Source organism: Syngnathoides biaculeatus, chromosome 12, assembly GCF_019802595.1.
Source record: "Syngnathoides biaculeatus isolate LvHL_M chromosome 12, ASM1980259v1, whole genome shotgun sequence".
Taxonomy (NCBI): Eukaryota; Metazoa; Chordata; class Actinopteri; order Syngnathiformes; family Syngnathidae; genus Syngnathoides; species Syngnathoides biaculeatus.
The window spans coordinates 27633438-27652412 of NC_084651.1; the positions used below are offsets into that span (position 1 = coordinate 27633438).

At 40.9% G+C, this 18975-nt stretch overlaps 1 protein-coding gene across 2 annotated transcripts in view; it reads left to right on the forward strand.

Moving 5' to 3' along the window:
* Nucleotides 1–17456, forward strand: part of hells (helicase, lymphoid specific) — a 55248-nt gene extending 37792 nt beyond the window's left edge. For both annotated transcript variants that reach the window (XM_061836470.1, XM_061836468.1), the window contains 9 exons: nt 327–457; nt 566–710; nt 3444–3527; nt 5376–5495; nt 5624–5740; nt 11008–11167; nt 13161–13257; nt 13341–13417; nt 16526–17456. In XM_061836470.1, coding sequence (XP_061692454.1) covers nt 327–457; nt 566–710; nt 3444–3527; nt 5376–5495; nt 5624–5740; nt 11008–11167; nt 13161–13257; nt 13341–13417; nt 16526–16614 — 1020 coding nt within the window. In that variant the 3' untranslated portion in view covers nt 16615–17456. The remainder of the gene's footprint in view (nt 1–326; nt 458–565; nt 711–3443; nt 3528–5375; nt 5496–5623; nt 5741–11007; nt 11168–13160; nt 13258–13340; nt 13418–16525) is intronic.
* The last annotated feature ends 1519 nt before the right edge of the window (nt 17457–18975 follow it).

Below are 18975 nucleotides of genomic sequence, written 5' to 3' on the forward strand. Positions count from 1 at the left end.
AAAAATCGTCTTGCGGGCTGTATGTTTAACACCCCTGCCCTAGTTTATTCATCCATTTTTTTTTTTTAAGCCACATCCTTATTGGGGTGGTAATTGGGACCCATCTCGTCTGATGGCGAGAGGGTACACTAGTTACTAGTCAACGAGGCACATGTACACAATCACCTACACTTGTGTTCACACAATGGCCTTTTTGAGTTTTAGATTAATTGAAATGTAGGGGACCACCTACCCCCACCACTGCAGAGTTTTGTTTTAGAAAAGCTAATGCACTTGGTCAGTGAATGTTGTAGAATTGAAAAGGATGTTTTTTTACATGCTTTCAGACTGAAGCACCTGTGAGTTTCACTTCGAGCGGAAGACCAAAGCGTTGTAGTCGAAATTACAATGAAGCTGAGGATACACCATTGGGCCTAGAGAAATATCTAGAAAAGGTCCAAAAGGAGCAGGAGCAGAGGTCAGAAACCAATCTCCAGAATTGTATAAAGTGCATGCCATAGTTATGTGCCTCAAGTAACATATTGTGCCAGTCATATTTTAAATTGCCCATGTCCTACAATTTCAGCTCCTTTCCAGTACTGAACATCCATTGCCCTCTGGATGCTCAGATTAACCTAAAGATGCAGAATATTCTCATGCTGCTAAAACGATGCTGTAACCATCCTTACCTGATAGAATATCCCATAGATCCAGCCACACAAGAATTCAAGGTAAAATACATTAACATTTGGATGTTTTTTGTCAAATAGTTCATTCAGGTGTAAGGAGAAGTCCGGTCGTTTGGATTAACAATGTATCCAATAGGTCATGTCATATGTACTGTACCTTGAAAATTTAAGGTTAACCCTCTATCATTTAATGGTGTATTGAGAAGATTTTTATCGGCAATTATGCTTATGTAACATAATACATGGGCAAACAAAGAAATCATCGCCGGTTTGTAGTGTCTTCACATGCGGTACCATCACGATCGGACACAGTAAAATAACTTACTGTATCGTGAAATTTTGCCATAATTCAGATAGAAATAATTCGCGGAAGGTCCGGTGGCATGTTCTGCCCAGTAAGAAAAAGAATCTTCTAAGGACCGGAGTGCCGGGAGAAAAGCTACGCAGCCACGGGGAGAACATGCAAATTCTACACACACACACACCACACACACACACACAGAGACAAAACTACCCAAAAAAAAAAAAAACAAAAAAAACCCCTCCACAAAAATCAAACCCGCGTCCCCAGAACTGTAAGGCTGAGCTACCGTGCTGCTGTTGTGGAGGCAGTATTAACTTCCACCAAGCCGAAGAGCATTTCATTATCACTTGGATCCTGGCCACCCTGTTGTCTAAAACAACCTTTCCCACAATATAATACCTTTCACTGATGGGTTCTACCATCCTTCATGGCCACGAGTGCTGTCTTGAGTGCAGTCCTCCGCTGGCTGACCCAAACGCACTCCAAAATCGATAGGATGGATGAATGGTGTGTCCCGCACGTCGGCCTCCACGCAGTCAGACTTGTCATTCCTGTCCAAAGAACCATCCGCATATTCAACATTATTTACAGCCACAGGTTCAAATCTGTATGGACGTATTCCTCCGTCTTGCCGAACAATCAATACTGCTCTTTCTTCATCAGATGAGGATAAATCAAATAAATCAGCGCTGGCCATAAATGTTTCCCAATCTTTGTTTGCCCACATATTACGTCATATCCGCGCACATAGGTCATGTGACTCACCAAAATGGCGACGCCCATGAAAATTCGTAATTGCCGATAAAATGTTCTCAAAACACCATTAAATGATAGAGGATTAACATCAAATGTTCAAGGTAGAGTAGATATGACATGATACATTGTTAATCCAAATGACCGAACTTCTTTAAAATGTTGAATGGTGAATATTTAAGAACTTTTTAAATAGCTCCTAATTTCACTTTTAAAGACATGAGAAATAATACTCTCATAAGAAATACTTTCTATTTCATTTTTTCAAACCTCTCCAGTTTAGCAAGTTAGTCGTCCATTATGGGGGCTTTCTATGCCATATCTCACTGGAGCAGTTTTCCTCTGCAACAGAGTTTATTTTCCCTTTGTTGACTATTTATTTTACATCCTGTTGGAGAGAAGGTTTGAGAAAGTATAGAGGGAGAGAATAAAACAACCCTAACTACAGGTTATAATCACCCCCTGGCAACGAAGGAGGTGGGTGGCATTTGATCCTTGTGAATTTCTGTGTATCCTATGACTGATTCCCGGATCTACAATGGGTTGTTTTCACGTGACGTCACCCGTTGTGCTGCCTCGAACGGCGGCCATTTTCGATCCCTGAGCTCCGTTACTCATACATAGGCAAGGTGGACAACATTATGTTTCTAACTTCATTTATTGAAGACGCGACCGACAGAACATCAAGCCCAGATTGACTTTTTGGCTACCTGGCATACACACATCATGGGATTCAGGACTGCATCACAAAGGCGCAGTATTGTGCCCTTGATCTATGTGACAGAAATCACAAAGGAAGGAGCACTTACCTGTAACAACACAGAAATGAAGGGTGGTGGAATATTATTTTTTTAATATCGAGGCAAAATCCATTTATTCCATTTTTTTCCAAAAAGTAAAACCCGTATATTAGTTCACCATAAGCAATTTTATTATTTGTTTAAAATTTGGTAGAAAGATAAAAGAATAAACAAATCCAGTATTTCACAAAATTTTCAAATCTTTCAAATGACTAACAAAAAACGATCTTAACTGTAATGTTTGCCTTCTGAAAAGAGTATCGATTAAGCTTGTTAGCTTAACTCGGTGACACATAAGCACGATAGAGTTTGAGACCGGGCAGCGGGATAGCAGCGTCAGGCAATCGTCCCCAAAGCCAAGTCTTCGTCAAAGTCTTAAGTGTTAGAGGATGTCCCCGCCGACGCAGCCGGATTTGTGTACCAGATCGTGAGGCTTTGAAGAGCGCATTGACTAGTAACTCTGAAAAGGCTTCAGCGAATTGGCGAGAATTGTCGAAAAAAAGTCAGAAGAAGGCTCTCTGATGGTTAGCTAGTCCTCTCTTGTGTACTTGAGTTCTGAGACGCCCGTGAAACACAAAAACACAAACAGTAACCAAGAGTATTCCATAGACTTCCACACTGGGTACGTGTTAGGTTGAGAGGTTAAATGGCGACACGCAGTGCTGTGTGGGTAATTCAGCACAAAATGTGACATCAGTGAAAACAACCCATTGGGAATCATCACTGCATTATGTGGTTCTAAATGTAGTAGCACTTTAAAAGCAGAGGAGAGGTTATGCATAAAGCCAAGGATATTTGTGATCTGCACCCTCCCCCACCACAAACCTTCCCCAGACCCAGTCCAAGTTGCCCTCCCACGTGTGTTTATGAATGTGGTACATTCTCTCTTGATATCGTCTTTTTGAATTCTTAATGCAGATCGATGAGCAGCTGGTACAATGTTCTGGGAAATTTCTTATACTGGACCGGCTTCTCCCTGCACTCAAGAAACGAAACCATAAGGTACAACAACACCACTGCTTTATTTAATTATTTAAAGTGGTTATCATACCCATTATAGTTCTACATTTAAAACCTGTTTATACCTGTTTTTGTCTAACACCAAATACAGAATAAAGAAGAAATCAATGTTACCCTATTTGGGAAGTTCTACATGACATAATAGTCTAAAGAAATGTATCCAATTAACATGTTTGATTTTTACAGGGTATCATATTTTGCTGAGCACTAACATTGTGTGAATTGTGACACAGGCCATGGATTTGTTCAGATAAAAGTGTAGTTATGGAAGTTTGTTTGTCAAATGCATCCTAGTCTGCTGTCATTTTTTAAAAAGCCAATGATGAGCGCAAGACAGTATTTGAAACTTCTTATGTCTTCAAACCCCAAGATCATCTCGGTACACTTTGCTCCAAAAACTTAGTGTCGTTGTATGACAGCCACCTTTAACAAAGTTTACAAGGGGTGAGATTGGAGTAGGCTCTATTTCCAGCAGGCTCACAAATACAGGTCTTATTACAATGATTAATTCTGTGCGACATGGAGCTGTAGCTGTTTGTGGCCACTATGCCTCACAAGGTTGGAAAGTCAGCAAAGAGGTGGCAAAGGGATGTTTTAGGCAAAAATAGACAATGAAGAGTACGCATCTTGAGGGTGCCTAAAAGTCATTAAATTACCTGTGTAAAATTTAGCATAGCAAACACCTGGTTGTCACTGGCCACCCAAAAAACGGAAACTTTTGTATTCCTGCTTCCTTAACCAGCCAGTTTGTTTGCACTAGACATAGAAAACCTGGTTTATATCTGACTTGCATAAAAGTTGTTCCAAATCTCATGATGTGCACAGCAAGGTTGGGGGAAGGAAATGATTTACTGTTGAACAATGGTACATGATCACCTCCCAGTGGTGGTAAGAGACACACATTTAAAGTGACAAAAAAAATCTTACATTTGTAATGAACAATACAAACCTTGCCTTGGCTTTCATTTTTAATTTCTGCTGTCCATTTCTTCTGATCAACCTTGATATGGTTCTACACCTTCATTGGAGTTAAACTGTGTTAGATTATAACGATTGGACTTGATTGAGAAAGCCACCCCCCTCAATATGACCCTAGTCACAATGCATGTCAAAGCAAATGAGAATAATAAGCAGCCCAAAAAATGGACATGAAAATATAGTATACTATATATATATAATAATAATAATATATAGATAGTAAGTATCCTATAGTAGTATGGAGAAAAAATAAACTTTTAGAGAGCAATGTCCGCAAATGGTCAACCGCGAATGGGCAGGGGCACACTGTATTAGCTCAAAAGGCTTTTTCCTAAATACTGAGAAAAAGTCTGAAACTTGTGATTGTGCCATTTCAGTTTTTGATAAGTCTGGACTTGTTTTTGTTTTTTGTTTTTTTTGTCATTATGGGGTGCTGTGTGTACATTGGGGGGGGGTTTAAATGATTTTAGCAAATGGTTGAAATACAACAAGTGAAAAGTTTAAGGCGGTTTGAATACTTTCCATACCCACTGTATTATATCTAAATACATCAGGAGTAAATGCAGATGCTTACCTTTCCATGTTTTTTTCCAAATGTTTTTTTTTTTAAATACAAAACCAATATACACTACAGTAGGTTTTTATTAACCAGTGTAGTTAACCTATTTACAATTTGTTTCAGACCAGTTGGTTGGCAAATCATGAAAACTAGTAGCAAAGTCCCTTACACCCTGGACACAACTGAATTGTTAAGTGCCGGGTCACCAATAGATTTTAAGATGAGTCAACAGTTTACTCCATTTGGTCTGGCTCATTGTTTGTGTTAATATTTTAAACACTGTTGTTGTTAAGGTCCTCCTCTTCAGTCAGATGACCTCCATCTTGGATATTGTAATGGATTACTGCTATCTGCGTGGCTTCCAGTACAGTAGATTGGATGGCAGCATGTCCTACATTGAGAGGGATGAAAATGTGAGTCAAAATAAGATCTTGGTGAAGGTGGAAGTGTTGGGCTTTTTGATGCATAAGTACATCAATATATTTCTTTCCAATTACCCTTATTGTGAATACAACTGTTCCTCCTCTGGTGTTTCTTCCAGATGACCAAATTTTCCAAAGACCCAGAAGTTTTCATTTTCCTGTTGAGCACCAGAGCTGGAGGCCTTGGGATCAACCTGACAGCTGCTGACACTGTCATTATTTTTGACAGTGACTGGGTAGGTCAACAAAAGGGAGTACACATCCGGTGAAGAAAATAAGTGTTTGAACACCCTGCTAATTGCAAGTTCTCCCACTTAGAAATCATGGAGGGGTCTGAAATTTTCGTTGTAGGTGCATGTCCACTGAGAGAGATAATCTAAAGAGAAAAATCCAGAAGTGACTTTTTAATTCTTTGAGTGATACAGCTGCAAAAAAGGATTTGAACACCTGTCCATCAGCTAGAATTCTGACCCTGAAAGACCTGTTAGTCTGCCTTTAAAAGTCCACCTCCACTCCATGTTTTATCCTGAATTAGATGCAACTGTGTGAGGTCGTTAGCTGCATAAAGACACCTGTCCATCCCATACAATCAGTAAGACTCAAACTTGAAACATGGCCAAGACCAAAGAGCTATCCAAAGACAGCAAGACAACATTGTACAGGTCTCGGTCGTCCTGTTGTAGTGGCACATGGGGACTACTGAAGTAACAGTTAAGTTGCATCCTTGTTCCACCACCGGAATGTCCTTTCCTCCAAGGCACCTTTTGCACTTCCCCATCTGACAATTGCTGGTGACGTTTACCACGTCGCAAGTTTGGTAAGCTGGACAGGTGTAGCCTCCTTGAGTATGGTCCCGGGTACTGCTTTTCCATCTTATGCGGAGCCACTGGACCTGCTCCAATTTGTCACCCTCCGTCATTGCGCAGCAGAGTTGGACCATGGCACCAAGGACAAGGATACGCGTGACCCAGCAGACGACACTGCCACCTCTTGGTCCCTCGGTCTTCCCTGGTTCGGCCATGGCGCCTCTCCGATGATGGTCTTCCAATCAGCAAATACCAACACGGCATCTGTATTACGACAAATAGTGCATACTACAAACGTGATTAGTTCTCTCTTGTATAACATTTTGACACCGGTACATTTACCCATTTTTCCTCTCCAGGGTATAAGACGCTACAGTAGCATCTTGCCCTGGAGCTATAATTTCTGCTGCTCGGGGAGGACCGTCTGGCTGTTTTACTCAAAACTTTTGCGCCTGCCAAATCAGTGGAGCCAAATCCTCCCTCCCCTCTAGTGGTTATCACCACAGGTTTAGGTATTTATTTTACCTTGTTTCAAGGCAAGGCTTCACTACCAATTGAGCAATTTTGTCACCTCTTTCCAATGTAAGGGGCTGTTCTGCTAATAATTTGCATACCGCTCCAATTTCTCCTTGATAGTCCGCATCAATTACTCCGGCTTGTTTTGTTTCGAGATAGCTTTTTCAATGTTTCCTTAAGAATTCCATTCATTCGCTCTATTAACCCAGCAGCCTGCGGATAATAGAGAATGTGATAGATCCATTCTACATGGTGAGTCTTTGCCCACTCTTTATACTCCTTTTCCCCCTATTTTAATTCGCTCAGACACATACCATTTCCATTTGATAATACTAGCTTCCTGTGCGGTTCCTATTCTATGTGTCGTCGGGTTACCTTTAACCCATGTCAAAATCGGTACGTGTTCTCATTAACACCTCATGGCCCACCGTTGAGCCTCAGTTTCAACCAATGCCAATAGCATGCTAATAGCTGCTTTTCAAAAGGTGTGTACCTTAGGCCTGCTTCTGGGAGCTTTCTCGACCAGAATCCCAAGGGTTTACGAATCTTATCTTGCTTTTGCCACAAACTCCAGTTAGCGTATTCATTTAACGCCGACACGTGCAATTCTACCGGTCCCGATTTCATTTTTCCCAGTGACACTGCTTGCTGTATCGCTTCCTTCGCCATATCAAATGATCACTGTTGTTCTTCTCCCCAACTAAAGTATCATTAGTTCCTTAGGAACTTTTAGCTTTTCCATGTGCTCTGCTACCACTCGGTGGCAGATTGTGGGACTATGTAAATAACCCTGTGGTAGTCTGGAAAACGTGTAGTGGCGCCCTTCCCAGGTAAACGCAAATTGACTAATCCTATCCTCAGGAATAGGAATAGTGAAAAATGCTTTAGCCAAATCTATGACCCCATACCACGTTCCGGGATGATGTTGCACTCGTTCTATAATTGTCACTGCGTCGGGTATCGCGGAAGTCAATGCAGGTGTGTGTTTATTCAATCCTCTGTAGTCTACTGTCATCCTCCCAGAGTTATCTGATTTCCTGACTGGCCACAACGGATTGTTCCAGTTTGTCGTCACTGTTTTCAATACACCAGCTTCTAAATATTCTTTAATGGTCACCGAAATTTCTTCCTGTCCTCCAGGTATCCGGTATTGCTTTTGACTAACTACCTGTGTAGCTTGTGGTATCGGAAAAGGTGGCATTTTTACTTTACCCACCAATATTGCATGTATTTTCAGTGGATTTACTCCGAATTCAAATCTCCCGTCTGTCAAATAAAGTGTCATTCCGGCTAATATGTCTATGCCCACTATCCACTCTGGGATAGGGGTTATAATCACCATATATGTTTTTATAGGCACATTTCCTATTTTCAAAGGTAAGTTTACATGTTTTCCATAAATCACTTTTCCTCCTAGTCCTGTTAATGGTACTAGGGGTCCTTTCATTTTCTCTGGATTTCCATAAATTATTGAGGCCTCCGCCCCGGTATCTACTAACGCTGTTACTGTTTGACCTGATTTATCCCAATAAATTTCCATATCATATACTTCAAAAGACACAGTCGTAGTTAACAAAAAGGAACCGGTGCATCCTTTGTAAAACTGTACATGCAAACATAGTGCACATTATTCAGAAGATATAACAAGCATACAATATAGTATTTGGATAGCTTTTTCGGTAAACAAAGATCTTTGTAACGTTAAGTCTATTGAAACACTTGTAGAAAGGCAACACCCGCGCGCGCACACACGTGTACAAACACACGTACGATAGAAAGGCAACACCCGCGCGCACACGCGTACAAACACATACACGCGCGATAAGAGTATTGTTGTAAGCAGTATTATGTGCAAAAGTGAACGTTCATTCATTTCCTATATTGCGTTATCCTGTGTATAATCTACTCTAGTCATGAACAATTCTGGCTCTGGCTGCGCTTGTGGGACCGGCCCTCGCACTCGCTCCCCATTTTCGTCCAGAATTGGTTGATCGTCCGCCCCCATCAGATCATGGATTCGATCTGGTATCACGCGTCGCTGCTCTTTTCGGCGCGTGAAAGGGTGTATCTGCAACCCCTTTAACGAGGGATACAACCCAGTCTGTGGTGGCGGGTCCGGTCTTATCCCCCCACATATCCCCGTTCCACTCCTCCGGATTCCACTGCGCTGACAGCCCAGTGGTGAATGAACGGATTTGCGCTTGTTCTATTTTACGAGGTTTCTTCTTTCGCCCTCTTCGCGCCACTCGGGAGATATGCATTACAACTCTTTCCGTTATACTCTGTATTTTTGCCAAATGCTTCTTTAATTCTTTCACTATAACCTCTAGCTGGATAACCTCTTGCGCCTTTTGATTTTCCGTGCTTCTAATCTTATCCAACTCCAACACGCAATTTTTCCAAGCTTCCGCACACATCCACAACATCAGCTGCGTGCCTCCCAGCGGAGCACGAGCATTCACATCAACCCGCCTCAACATATCACATAATGCCAGCGGCGTGGCAGCGGGATTCACTCCTGTCCACGGTCCGGGGCGTCCCCCACGCTCCCGTAAGACAGCTTCTATCTCGGAAAGTGATGCCTTCCCACCCGGGCACCACGTCCTCCTCTGGTGCCTCTTGCGCACCCTTAGTTTTCCTTCTAAAACAACGCATCCTGTTTTTATCTCCTGCGCGTAGCCTGCACGATCCTGCCGACAACGCCAAAAATGTTTTATTGAAAGGATCGGTGCTGGTCGGCGCTCAGGAGACAAAGACGACACTCAACAAAAGACCAACGTTCCCAAATGCTATTTAATGCCTCAATAACTGGCATATTTATTTCGACCAAATGCAAGTTCTCAAAACACAGTTGACATTGCGTGAAATCAATCATATGAGCCCCTTACCTATGCCGAGAAGGTGGAGAGCCGTCACCCAGGTAGAGGTCCGCTTTGTCAACCAGCTGGGCGTCCGTACGAAACCCGCAGCTGACTCTACCTGTTTGTACTCTGCATCTCTCTATTATACTTTTCAGTTGCGTGCGAGAGAAAGGGCGGGTGGCCTACCCGTCCCACCTGGCGCCGCAACAATTGTAGCCAATTTACTATTGACACCTAAGTGTGTCCTTCAGGCTCTGAGAAACATAACAGTCAAGATATCCCACAACAATGTTCGTCTTTGAACAAGATAGTATGGGAAAAACAAGTGAGAGTGAAACGGTCAAGACGTCTTGACCAGAAAAACAAGTGAGATATAACCATGGTTGCACAATACATTCGGGTATTCGACGGTTATGGGAAGCATCACTAATTAACACTCCTTTCACATCCCAAGAACACCATCCCTACTGTGAAGCATGGGGTGGTAGCATCATGCTTTGGGGGTGCTTTTCTGCACATGGGACAGGACGACTGCACTATATTAAGGAGAGGATGACCACGGCCATGTATTGTGAGATTTTTGGGGAACAACCTCTTTCCCTCAGTCAGAGCATTGGAGATGGGTCGTGGCTGGGTCTTTCAACACAGCAATGACCCGACGCACACAGCCAGGAAAACCAAGGAGTGGCTCCGTAAGAAGCATACCAAGGTTCTGGTGTGGCCTCGCCAGTCTCCAGACCTAAACCCAGTAGAAAATCTTTGGAGGGAGCTGAAACTCCGTGTTTCTCAGCTACAGCCCAGAAATCTGTCTGATCTCGAGATCATCTGTGTGAACCAGTGGGCCAAAATCCCTCCTGCAGTGTGTGCAAACCTGGTGAACAACTACAGGAAACGTTTGACCCCTGTAATTGCAAACAAAGGCTACTGCACCAAATATTATCATTGGTTTTCTCAGGTATTCAAATGCTTATTTGCAGCTGTATCACACAAATAAATCGTGAAAAGAAATCATACATTGTTTCTGGATTTTTCTTTTTAGATTATCTCTCTCACAGTGGACATACACCGACGAAAATTTCAGACCCCTCCATGATTTCTAAGTGGTAGAACTTGCAATATAGCAGGGTGTTCAAATACTTATTTTCTTCACTGTCGGGGTAAACCTATTCTGGGGCATTTGAGATGAAGTTCATATGCTCCGAGTAGCATTCTAACGGTGATTTCCAAATATATACCATGTTGACGTGTACTTTAGACTTTAATCAACTGAACACATTTTACTGCTGCAGCCTATGTTTTAACAAGGAAAATTATTCTCAGAACCCCCAGGCAGATCTGCAGGCTCAAGACCGCTGTCATCGTATTGGGCAAACCAAACCTGTGGTTGTGTATCGTCTGGTTACAGCAAACACCATCGACCAAAAGATTCTGGAGAGAGCTTCAGCAAAGAGGAAGCTGGAACAGATGATCATCCACAAGAGTTAGTCAACTTTTCATCTGCACAACATCTTAGTGTCTTTACACTAGTGTTATGGCTATTGTGCAATTGTCCAACAAGTAAATGACTATAGAAATGTGTGAAGGATGCAAAGATACTACATCTTCATGTATCATCGTGGTCATCAAGCCACCCAGGGAAACCTGTATTACCATGTCAAAATTTGATAGTTGACCAAAAAACTGTAGAGAAAAATGTTCAGCAGCGGGAACCATCAACAAGCTGTCTTGACTAAATGGATAGGTTTCCAATGACATCACCGCCACCCTTAAACCAATTTGATAAATTAACGATACAAAAAAACTTCACGCTTCACTTATCACCTGTGTTCTCTAACCTCTATGACACACAAGATGGTGTAATTGGAAACCTATCCATACCATCTGACTGTGTGAAATCAGTGCTTTCTGATTCGCAACAAATAATCAATTGGTCACTCCAGTCTGGTGAGTTTCCTAAAGCTCCTAAAGTAGCTGCCATTAAGCAATTTCTTGACAAATTGACAAATTTCAATGAGGTTTCTGAACTAAACACAGTACAGAATCTGCTCTTATCAAAGTGATAAATGATATAAGATTGAATACTGACTCAGGAAAGGTGTCAGTTTTGGTCTTGTTGGATCTTAGTGCGGCTTTTTATACCGTAGATCATTAAATGCTGCTGACCGTTTTGGAAACGTGGGTAGGACTAAATAAAACGGTCCGTAAATGGTTCAGGTCCTACCTGGAGGAAAGGAGCTACTTTGTAACCATTGGTTGTGCTCAATCTCAACAAATGGCAATACCATACAGGGTCCCTCAAGGGTCAGTTGTGGGACCCCTCCTGTTCAGTCTATATATGCTGCCCTTGGGTCAAATTTTCCAGAACTTCAGTTTTGACAATCATCGCTATGCAGATGACACATAGTTATATGTAACAGTGTCTCCAGATGACTGTAGTTCAATTGAGGTGTTCCGCCACTGTCTAAAGCAGATAACTGGATGAGCCAAAATTTCCTTTAATTAAACTACAACAACACTGAGAATTGTTTTTGGCTATTCATAAATACTTGGACTCACTATCTTTCAAAAGCAAAGACCAAGTCCGAAACCTTGGTCTTCTGATAGATTCTGACCTGATTTTTAACAGTCATATTAAATCAATTACCTAAACTGGCTTTTAGCATCTGAAGAACATATCTAGAGTGAAGTGTCTCAAGCAGTCCAGGAAAAGCTCATCAATGTTTTTATCTCCAGTAGACTTGACTATTGTAATGTTCTTCTGACTGGGCTCCCAAAAATAGAACATTAAACAGCTGCAGCTCATTCGGAATGCTGCAGAACAAAATGACCAGAACAAAACGGTTGTAGCACATAACTCCAATTCTAAAGTCTTCACGCTGGCTCCCAGTCAGTTTTAGAATAGATTTTAAAGTTCTGCCACTGGTCTATAAATCACTGAATGGTTTAGGTCCTGAATACATGAAAGAAATGCTAATGTGTAAACACCCAGTAGGCCTCTGAGATCGACTGACTCGGGTCTAATAATGGAGTGCAGAGTCCAAAGCAAAAATGGTGAAGTTGCATTTAGCCATTATGCTGCAAAAAAAATTGAACAAGTTGCCAACTGAGGTGACATCAGCCCCAAGTATGAATGTTTTTAAATCCAGGTTAAAAAACTCCTGTTTTTCTCATGTGTTTTGGAGTACTTCCACTTTTCAGTGATATTTCTTGGGTTAAAAGCTGTTTTGATTTTACTTTTTTCCCAAAATTTTATTTTTGTATTTGAATGTTTTTAATCATGTAAACTGCATTGAGTTACCTTTTGTATTTAATGCGCCATACATATTTGCTTTGCTTTCAATGAATAATGTGGCAGTTGGTTTTTTAGAAATAGTCACATATTCAAGTCTTAAAAAGATTGACTTAAAATAATTGGTTATTAATAGAAATGGAAAACATTTTTAAACAAAAACTTGTGTTTTCTACCCGCCCAGATAAGTTCAAAGGTGGCAGGGCAGAGCTGAACCAAACTAAAAGCTGCATTGATCTTGATGAACTGAAGGAGCTGCTCCAAGCCAGAGGGACTGAGAAGCAAGTTGTTGTCAAATATGTCATATTCCCTCCTATGTTTCTTTGCTGGACTTCACGTTGGCTGTCACTTTTGTCATTCCCAGGGAAGTGAAAGCATCAAAGGGGAAGGTGCTCAGCGATAAAGATCTGGAGTTTTTATTGGACCGTAGTGACTTGCTCGGTGGGTACTTGAGAATTAAGTGTACAGTAGGAAGAAAAAATGTGAATGTGTATAAATGTCTTAAACTTCTTCACAAATTGGTCATAAAATATCTGCCTAAACTAATCACATACAAAAATGTTTTTATTGAAAATAATGTAAACATTCACAGGTCAAGGAAAAGGAAAAAAAATCTCCAAAAACTAAGTTAGGTGTGAGCCAACCTTGAGTCAAGTTATTAGACAAGATTGGGAGTGTATCTTAAAACCACTCTAGCCACACACAAAAAAAAACCCACAATAGGTTAGCGGAACAGTTGGATGTTCCATTATACCGGGGATGCTCAATGCGTCGATCAAGGCAGTTTTGGTCGATCGCAACGGCGTGCCGGAAAAAAAAAAAGACGTCAGCCGTATGTTTCTGACCTTTAGCTCACTGTGCATGTGTAAACAATGGCTCTTAGTGCAGTAAAACACGCTAGTCAGGGAGTTCCCCCCTATTTTAAGCCCTCGCTTTTTTCTTAAAGGGGAACTCTGGTGGTTTGGATTAACAATGTATCAAATAGATCATGTCATATGTTCTGTATCTTGAAAATGTGATGTTAATCCTCTCTCATTTAATGGTGTTTTGAGAAATTTTTTATTGGCAATTACGAATTTTCATGGGCGCCACCATTTTGCGAGTCACATGATTTATAGTATGTGCGTAGATGTGACGTAATAGGTGCGCAAACAGAGGCTCGATTACGATGGGACAATTATGGCCAGCGCTGATTTCTTAGATTTAACCTCATCTGATGAAGAAATAGCAGTATTGGTTTGTCGGAAAGACAGAGGAATACTTCCATACAGATTTGAACCTGTGGTTGTAAATAATGTACAATTTTTGGATGGTTCTTCGAACGGGAATAACACTGAGTCTGACGAGCAAGCTCTGGTGAGCAAGCTCCAGGGGCCGGCTGCCGGAGCTAGGTCGCAGCCCACCGCCGGAGCTCACTCGCGGCCCCCACGCCGGAGTTTGGCCGAGGAGAAATCAGCGCTGGGCATAGTTTCCCAACGTAAGCGAGCCTTTGTTTGCCCACGTATTACGTCACATCCCCGTACCTCGGTCATGTGACTCACCAAAATGGCAGAGCCCGTGAAAATTTGTAATTGGTGATAAAAAAAATCTTCTCAAAACACTATTAAATGAGAGGATTAACATCACATTTTTCAAAATATAAAGAAAGCTTATCAAACATGAGTATGGCTGCTGGCTCGCTTTTATACAGAATGGGAGGCGGACTTTTTTATTTTTCACGGTCATTTTCGAAGTGCGTTTGCCTCATCTGCAAGTGCACTATTGTAATACGAAAGAAGAGAAATTTGTAGCGGTGTTTTCAAACTGTTCATGGAAAATATGATACCGACTGTCCGCCGAAAAACGAGCTGAGAATGAGAAAAGTGAACAAGCTAAAACCCAAATTGGCTAGACAGCAGTCACTTTTCACACAACATAATTCGACAGCGAAAGCTGCCATCGAAGCATCGTTCCAGGTTAGTCACATCATTGTTAATAACAAGAAGTCCTTCCAAGATGGAAGGATGGTAAAAGAGGCTTTCATTGAAGCAGCCGACTCATTGTTCCAATCTTTTAAAAATAAGATGGAAATATTATCTTAAATAAAAGCTCTGTAGCTGTCAATGAGTATACAACGCTGTGAATCCATGGCTGAGAACTTAAAGGAGAAATCCAGTGCTTACATGAACAGTGTATCCAATAGGTCATGTAAAATATACCCTATTTTGACAATGTCATTCTAGTTGACAGGCGCAATTAAAAAACGCAACCTAAAAAAACAAGTAGGCATTTCAAAACCTTTTACCTTTTATCGTTAACTTCTTAAACCTTTAACTGACATTTCAATTGTAACATGGTCCCAATATTCTTTTAAGATTGTTTTCACGTTGGGCCAATTATATATTTGTGCAATCACTGTTGTAATCTCCGCTCTCTGCGCTATTTGCTTATTTGTTGTTGACCAGTATTTGAAATTAATGTCTTTGAGAAATATCTGCACCATTTGCATAATTGACACCATCATAATTGACACTGTTCTAGATTATTGCACTACTGGTCACTTTAAACTGCTTAAATTTCTGTACCAGACTATTGCTCTGTCATTTCAAACTGCTCTTAATGACCAGAAAAAAAAGCAGTCTAACCTTTTATTGCTCAACGACTCTCTGTGCTGTGTTTTTATGCCTCAAAAATATTTTCTATGAAATGGTTGTCGTGCTAGAGCAGTTCTTATTACCAGAGATAAATTCATTGTTCTTTTCATGCTTGAAAAATAAAGATGATTCTGATGACCAATTTATGCTTTAAGAAATTCCAAACGGTTTACTTTTTTGTCCAATTGACGGAATTATTTTGTAACTCAAATAGGCAGTCATCTGAAAATATTTAGGAATTAAAACTTCAAGAAAATGAAACAAAATGGGTCTTTGTGGTGGAAAAAATAAATTCCTACTATAGCAGTGTGCTTCTCAGTCGTCTGATTTAGATATGCTTAACAAAGCCACATGGGTGAGGCGAATTAAACAATTTTTTTCTGGAGGCCTCATTGTAGTTCTGGTTTCCCTCCTATGACTGTGAGTCCATCTAATGGGCATGATAGCCTCATACCCCCCAAAATTGTTTTTAAATCAGAAGCAAGAAAATGTTTATATTTTTCACCTTACTTTAAAAGGGGAATGGGTAGTTCTTCAAATGTTACATTGCATTTTTAAAATTGATGAAAAGGAATTTTGGTATTTTAGCAAGAAACGTGGTCTGTGCACGTTTGCTTTCTTGGACCATGTTAAATTAAATGGTGAGCCTGATCTGTTCCACAAGCCTTTGACACCTGTGGGTTACTTAATAGAAATTGTTTTGTAAAAGGCATTTAGTTATACAATGTAGTCAGTGTTTGGTTGACCAAGAATCCAATCTGGCTCAACTATGCAATTATGTTAATTTGAAAATGCTTTTGTTTTTGGAAAATGGAACATTATGATTGAGAGTTCTTGTATCTGTTTCAAACTCAAAACAAAAGAACAAAAGAATTGTGTGCTGGCTGTAATACTGAGACTTATTCTGGAATTTCAGATAAGGAAAAGGGGACAGCGAGGAAAGAGAAGATTGGCGTCTTCAGAGTTATGGAGAATGGTGAATCCTCAGAGATCACCTTGACTTAAAAAGAGCTGCTATAATCACCTTCATAATGTTCCCAGAGACGTAATCTTAAGATCAGGTGACCTCCAACATGTTTAGACCTGGAAAAATTACATACATACTGTAAAAATATGCTTTGCTGTTCATTTTATATTTGAACTAAGATTTACTGTAACTGCTTTGTTTGTACATTTAAGTCTTTTTGTGATATTCCTGTTCATGCATTTCCTCACCTTTCTCCCATACCTGTACTCTATTCCATCTGCCTCACTTTGTTCATCTCATGCTTCAGTACACTGAAAGCAAAGAAAATATACTTTCTGTGAAGTGTTGACACCTAAGGACACTAACCACAAGTAAAAGCCACAATGGAGATATTTGCATATGTGATAAAGGTTATGTGTACAGTGACAAAAGTTACGCAACCATAAGTTTTTCAAACTTCAGACTTTCTTTTTTGATTTGGAAACCTTGTAGTGGTGCCCTCTGACTTGTAAAGCATGGTTAATGTTGAAACAATGAAAAACACCTTTATGCAAATAACCCGTGTTGTTTGATCCATTTTTTAAAGGTTCAATTATAAGGAAATTTCTTCCACGATATGCATTTTTCCCCCTCTAATATAGATCAGTTTGGGTAGATTTTACTTGCAACTTGTCCAGTGACTTGCTGTTTTAGGTTTTTGTTTATCCAGGATTAAGATTTATAATGCACCGTATAGCAGCTTTATTTCCGTTTTGGTCTTGCAGTTACTCTTTTCACAAAAGTTAGCATAATGAGGAACTACCTTAATTGTGGTGAAAATCTGTCTTTCTAAAACTGGAATGGGTTTTGAGGGCCACAATAAAGTGCTAACAGTTGTTCATTTGTGATTTTAATTTATGGAATACTGTACAAATTGTTTACCAAAAGTATAACCAGTCATTTGAATTAATTTATCACAGTGACAAAGACGAATCCTCTCTTATTAGAGTTGATATTTTAAATACCAAATTATATTTGTACAATCGCACTAGAAACCATCTGACTAAAGAAATTAACATTGCAAAGAGGGACTATGCAGCAAAACTGGAAAAACAATTTTGTGCTAATGACTCCAAATCAGTCTGGGATGGATTAAAGTTGCTCATTTATTACAAGCGACATTACCTGCCAGTAGACAACAATAGACAGCTAGAAGACAACCTGAACAGCTTTGACTGCAGATTTGAAAAGGACACTTTCTCTCCAAACACCCTTCAAATCACACCACCGTCCACTTCAACATCTCTATCTCCACCCTTTACCATCACTGAATGGTAGGTGAGGTAGATCTTCAAACACCAAAAGATCATCAAAGCGCCGGGCCCAGATCTTGTATCCCCATCCTGCCTCAAAGTCTGTGCAGAACAACTTGCTCGTGTCTTCACGTAGATCCTCAACAGTTCTCCAGAACTGTGTGAAGTACTAACCTGCTTCAAACACTTAATCATACCGGTCCCAAAAATGGCAGCAGTCCCTGGTCTTAATGACGCCAGGCCTGTTACCTTGACATCTGTGGTCATGAAGTCCTCTGAACACCTTGTGCTGGAGCACATCAAGAGCATCACAGGTCCCCAGCTGGACCCACTGCAGTTTGCATATCGAGCTAATATCTCGACAGAGAGGGAACCTATACGAGCATCCTGTTCATGTACTTCAACTCTGGGTTGAACACCATCATCCTTGAACTCCTCTCCTGCAAGCTTCTCCAGCTCAGCGTCTCACTTGCCATCTGCCATCTACAACTTCCTGCCACGCAGAACACAGCAGGTGAGCCTGGGGGGGTACCAGCTCCTCCATACGCACTATCGGCACCCAGGCCACCCAAGGTTGCGTCCTCTGCTATTCTTGCTCTACACAAACTACTGTAACTCCGGGCACCCGGCTGTCAAACTCCTTAAGTTTGCAGATGACATCATAGTCATCGCCCTCAACAAAGACGGCAACAAGCCTGCGTATCGACGGGAAGTGGCAAAATTGAAGCTTCGGTGTGGCCAACACTACCTAGCGTTGAGCACTAAAGACTAGAAATGATTGTGGACTTTGATTCAACCCCGTCCAAGTCTACTTTTACCCTTCGAAAGTTAAAGCAAATCAATATTGTGAATTTTTGTAAATTGTCATAGAGAAAAATGCATTTGCAAGGTCAACAACTGAAGACAACTTCATGCCAGGTGGAATTTGGCTCCAAGGGTTTGGCATACAAGGAGACGGAACATTTCCTGCAGCATAAACACCTTACAAATCTTGAACATAACGCCATTCGGTTGGTTGAGCTTGAGGTCTGTTTTTTTTTTCCCCCCAATATTGGCATTTGGATGTGCATTTTAGATAATTACAGCTTTGAGCAATGTTTCAATCCT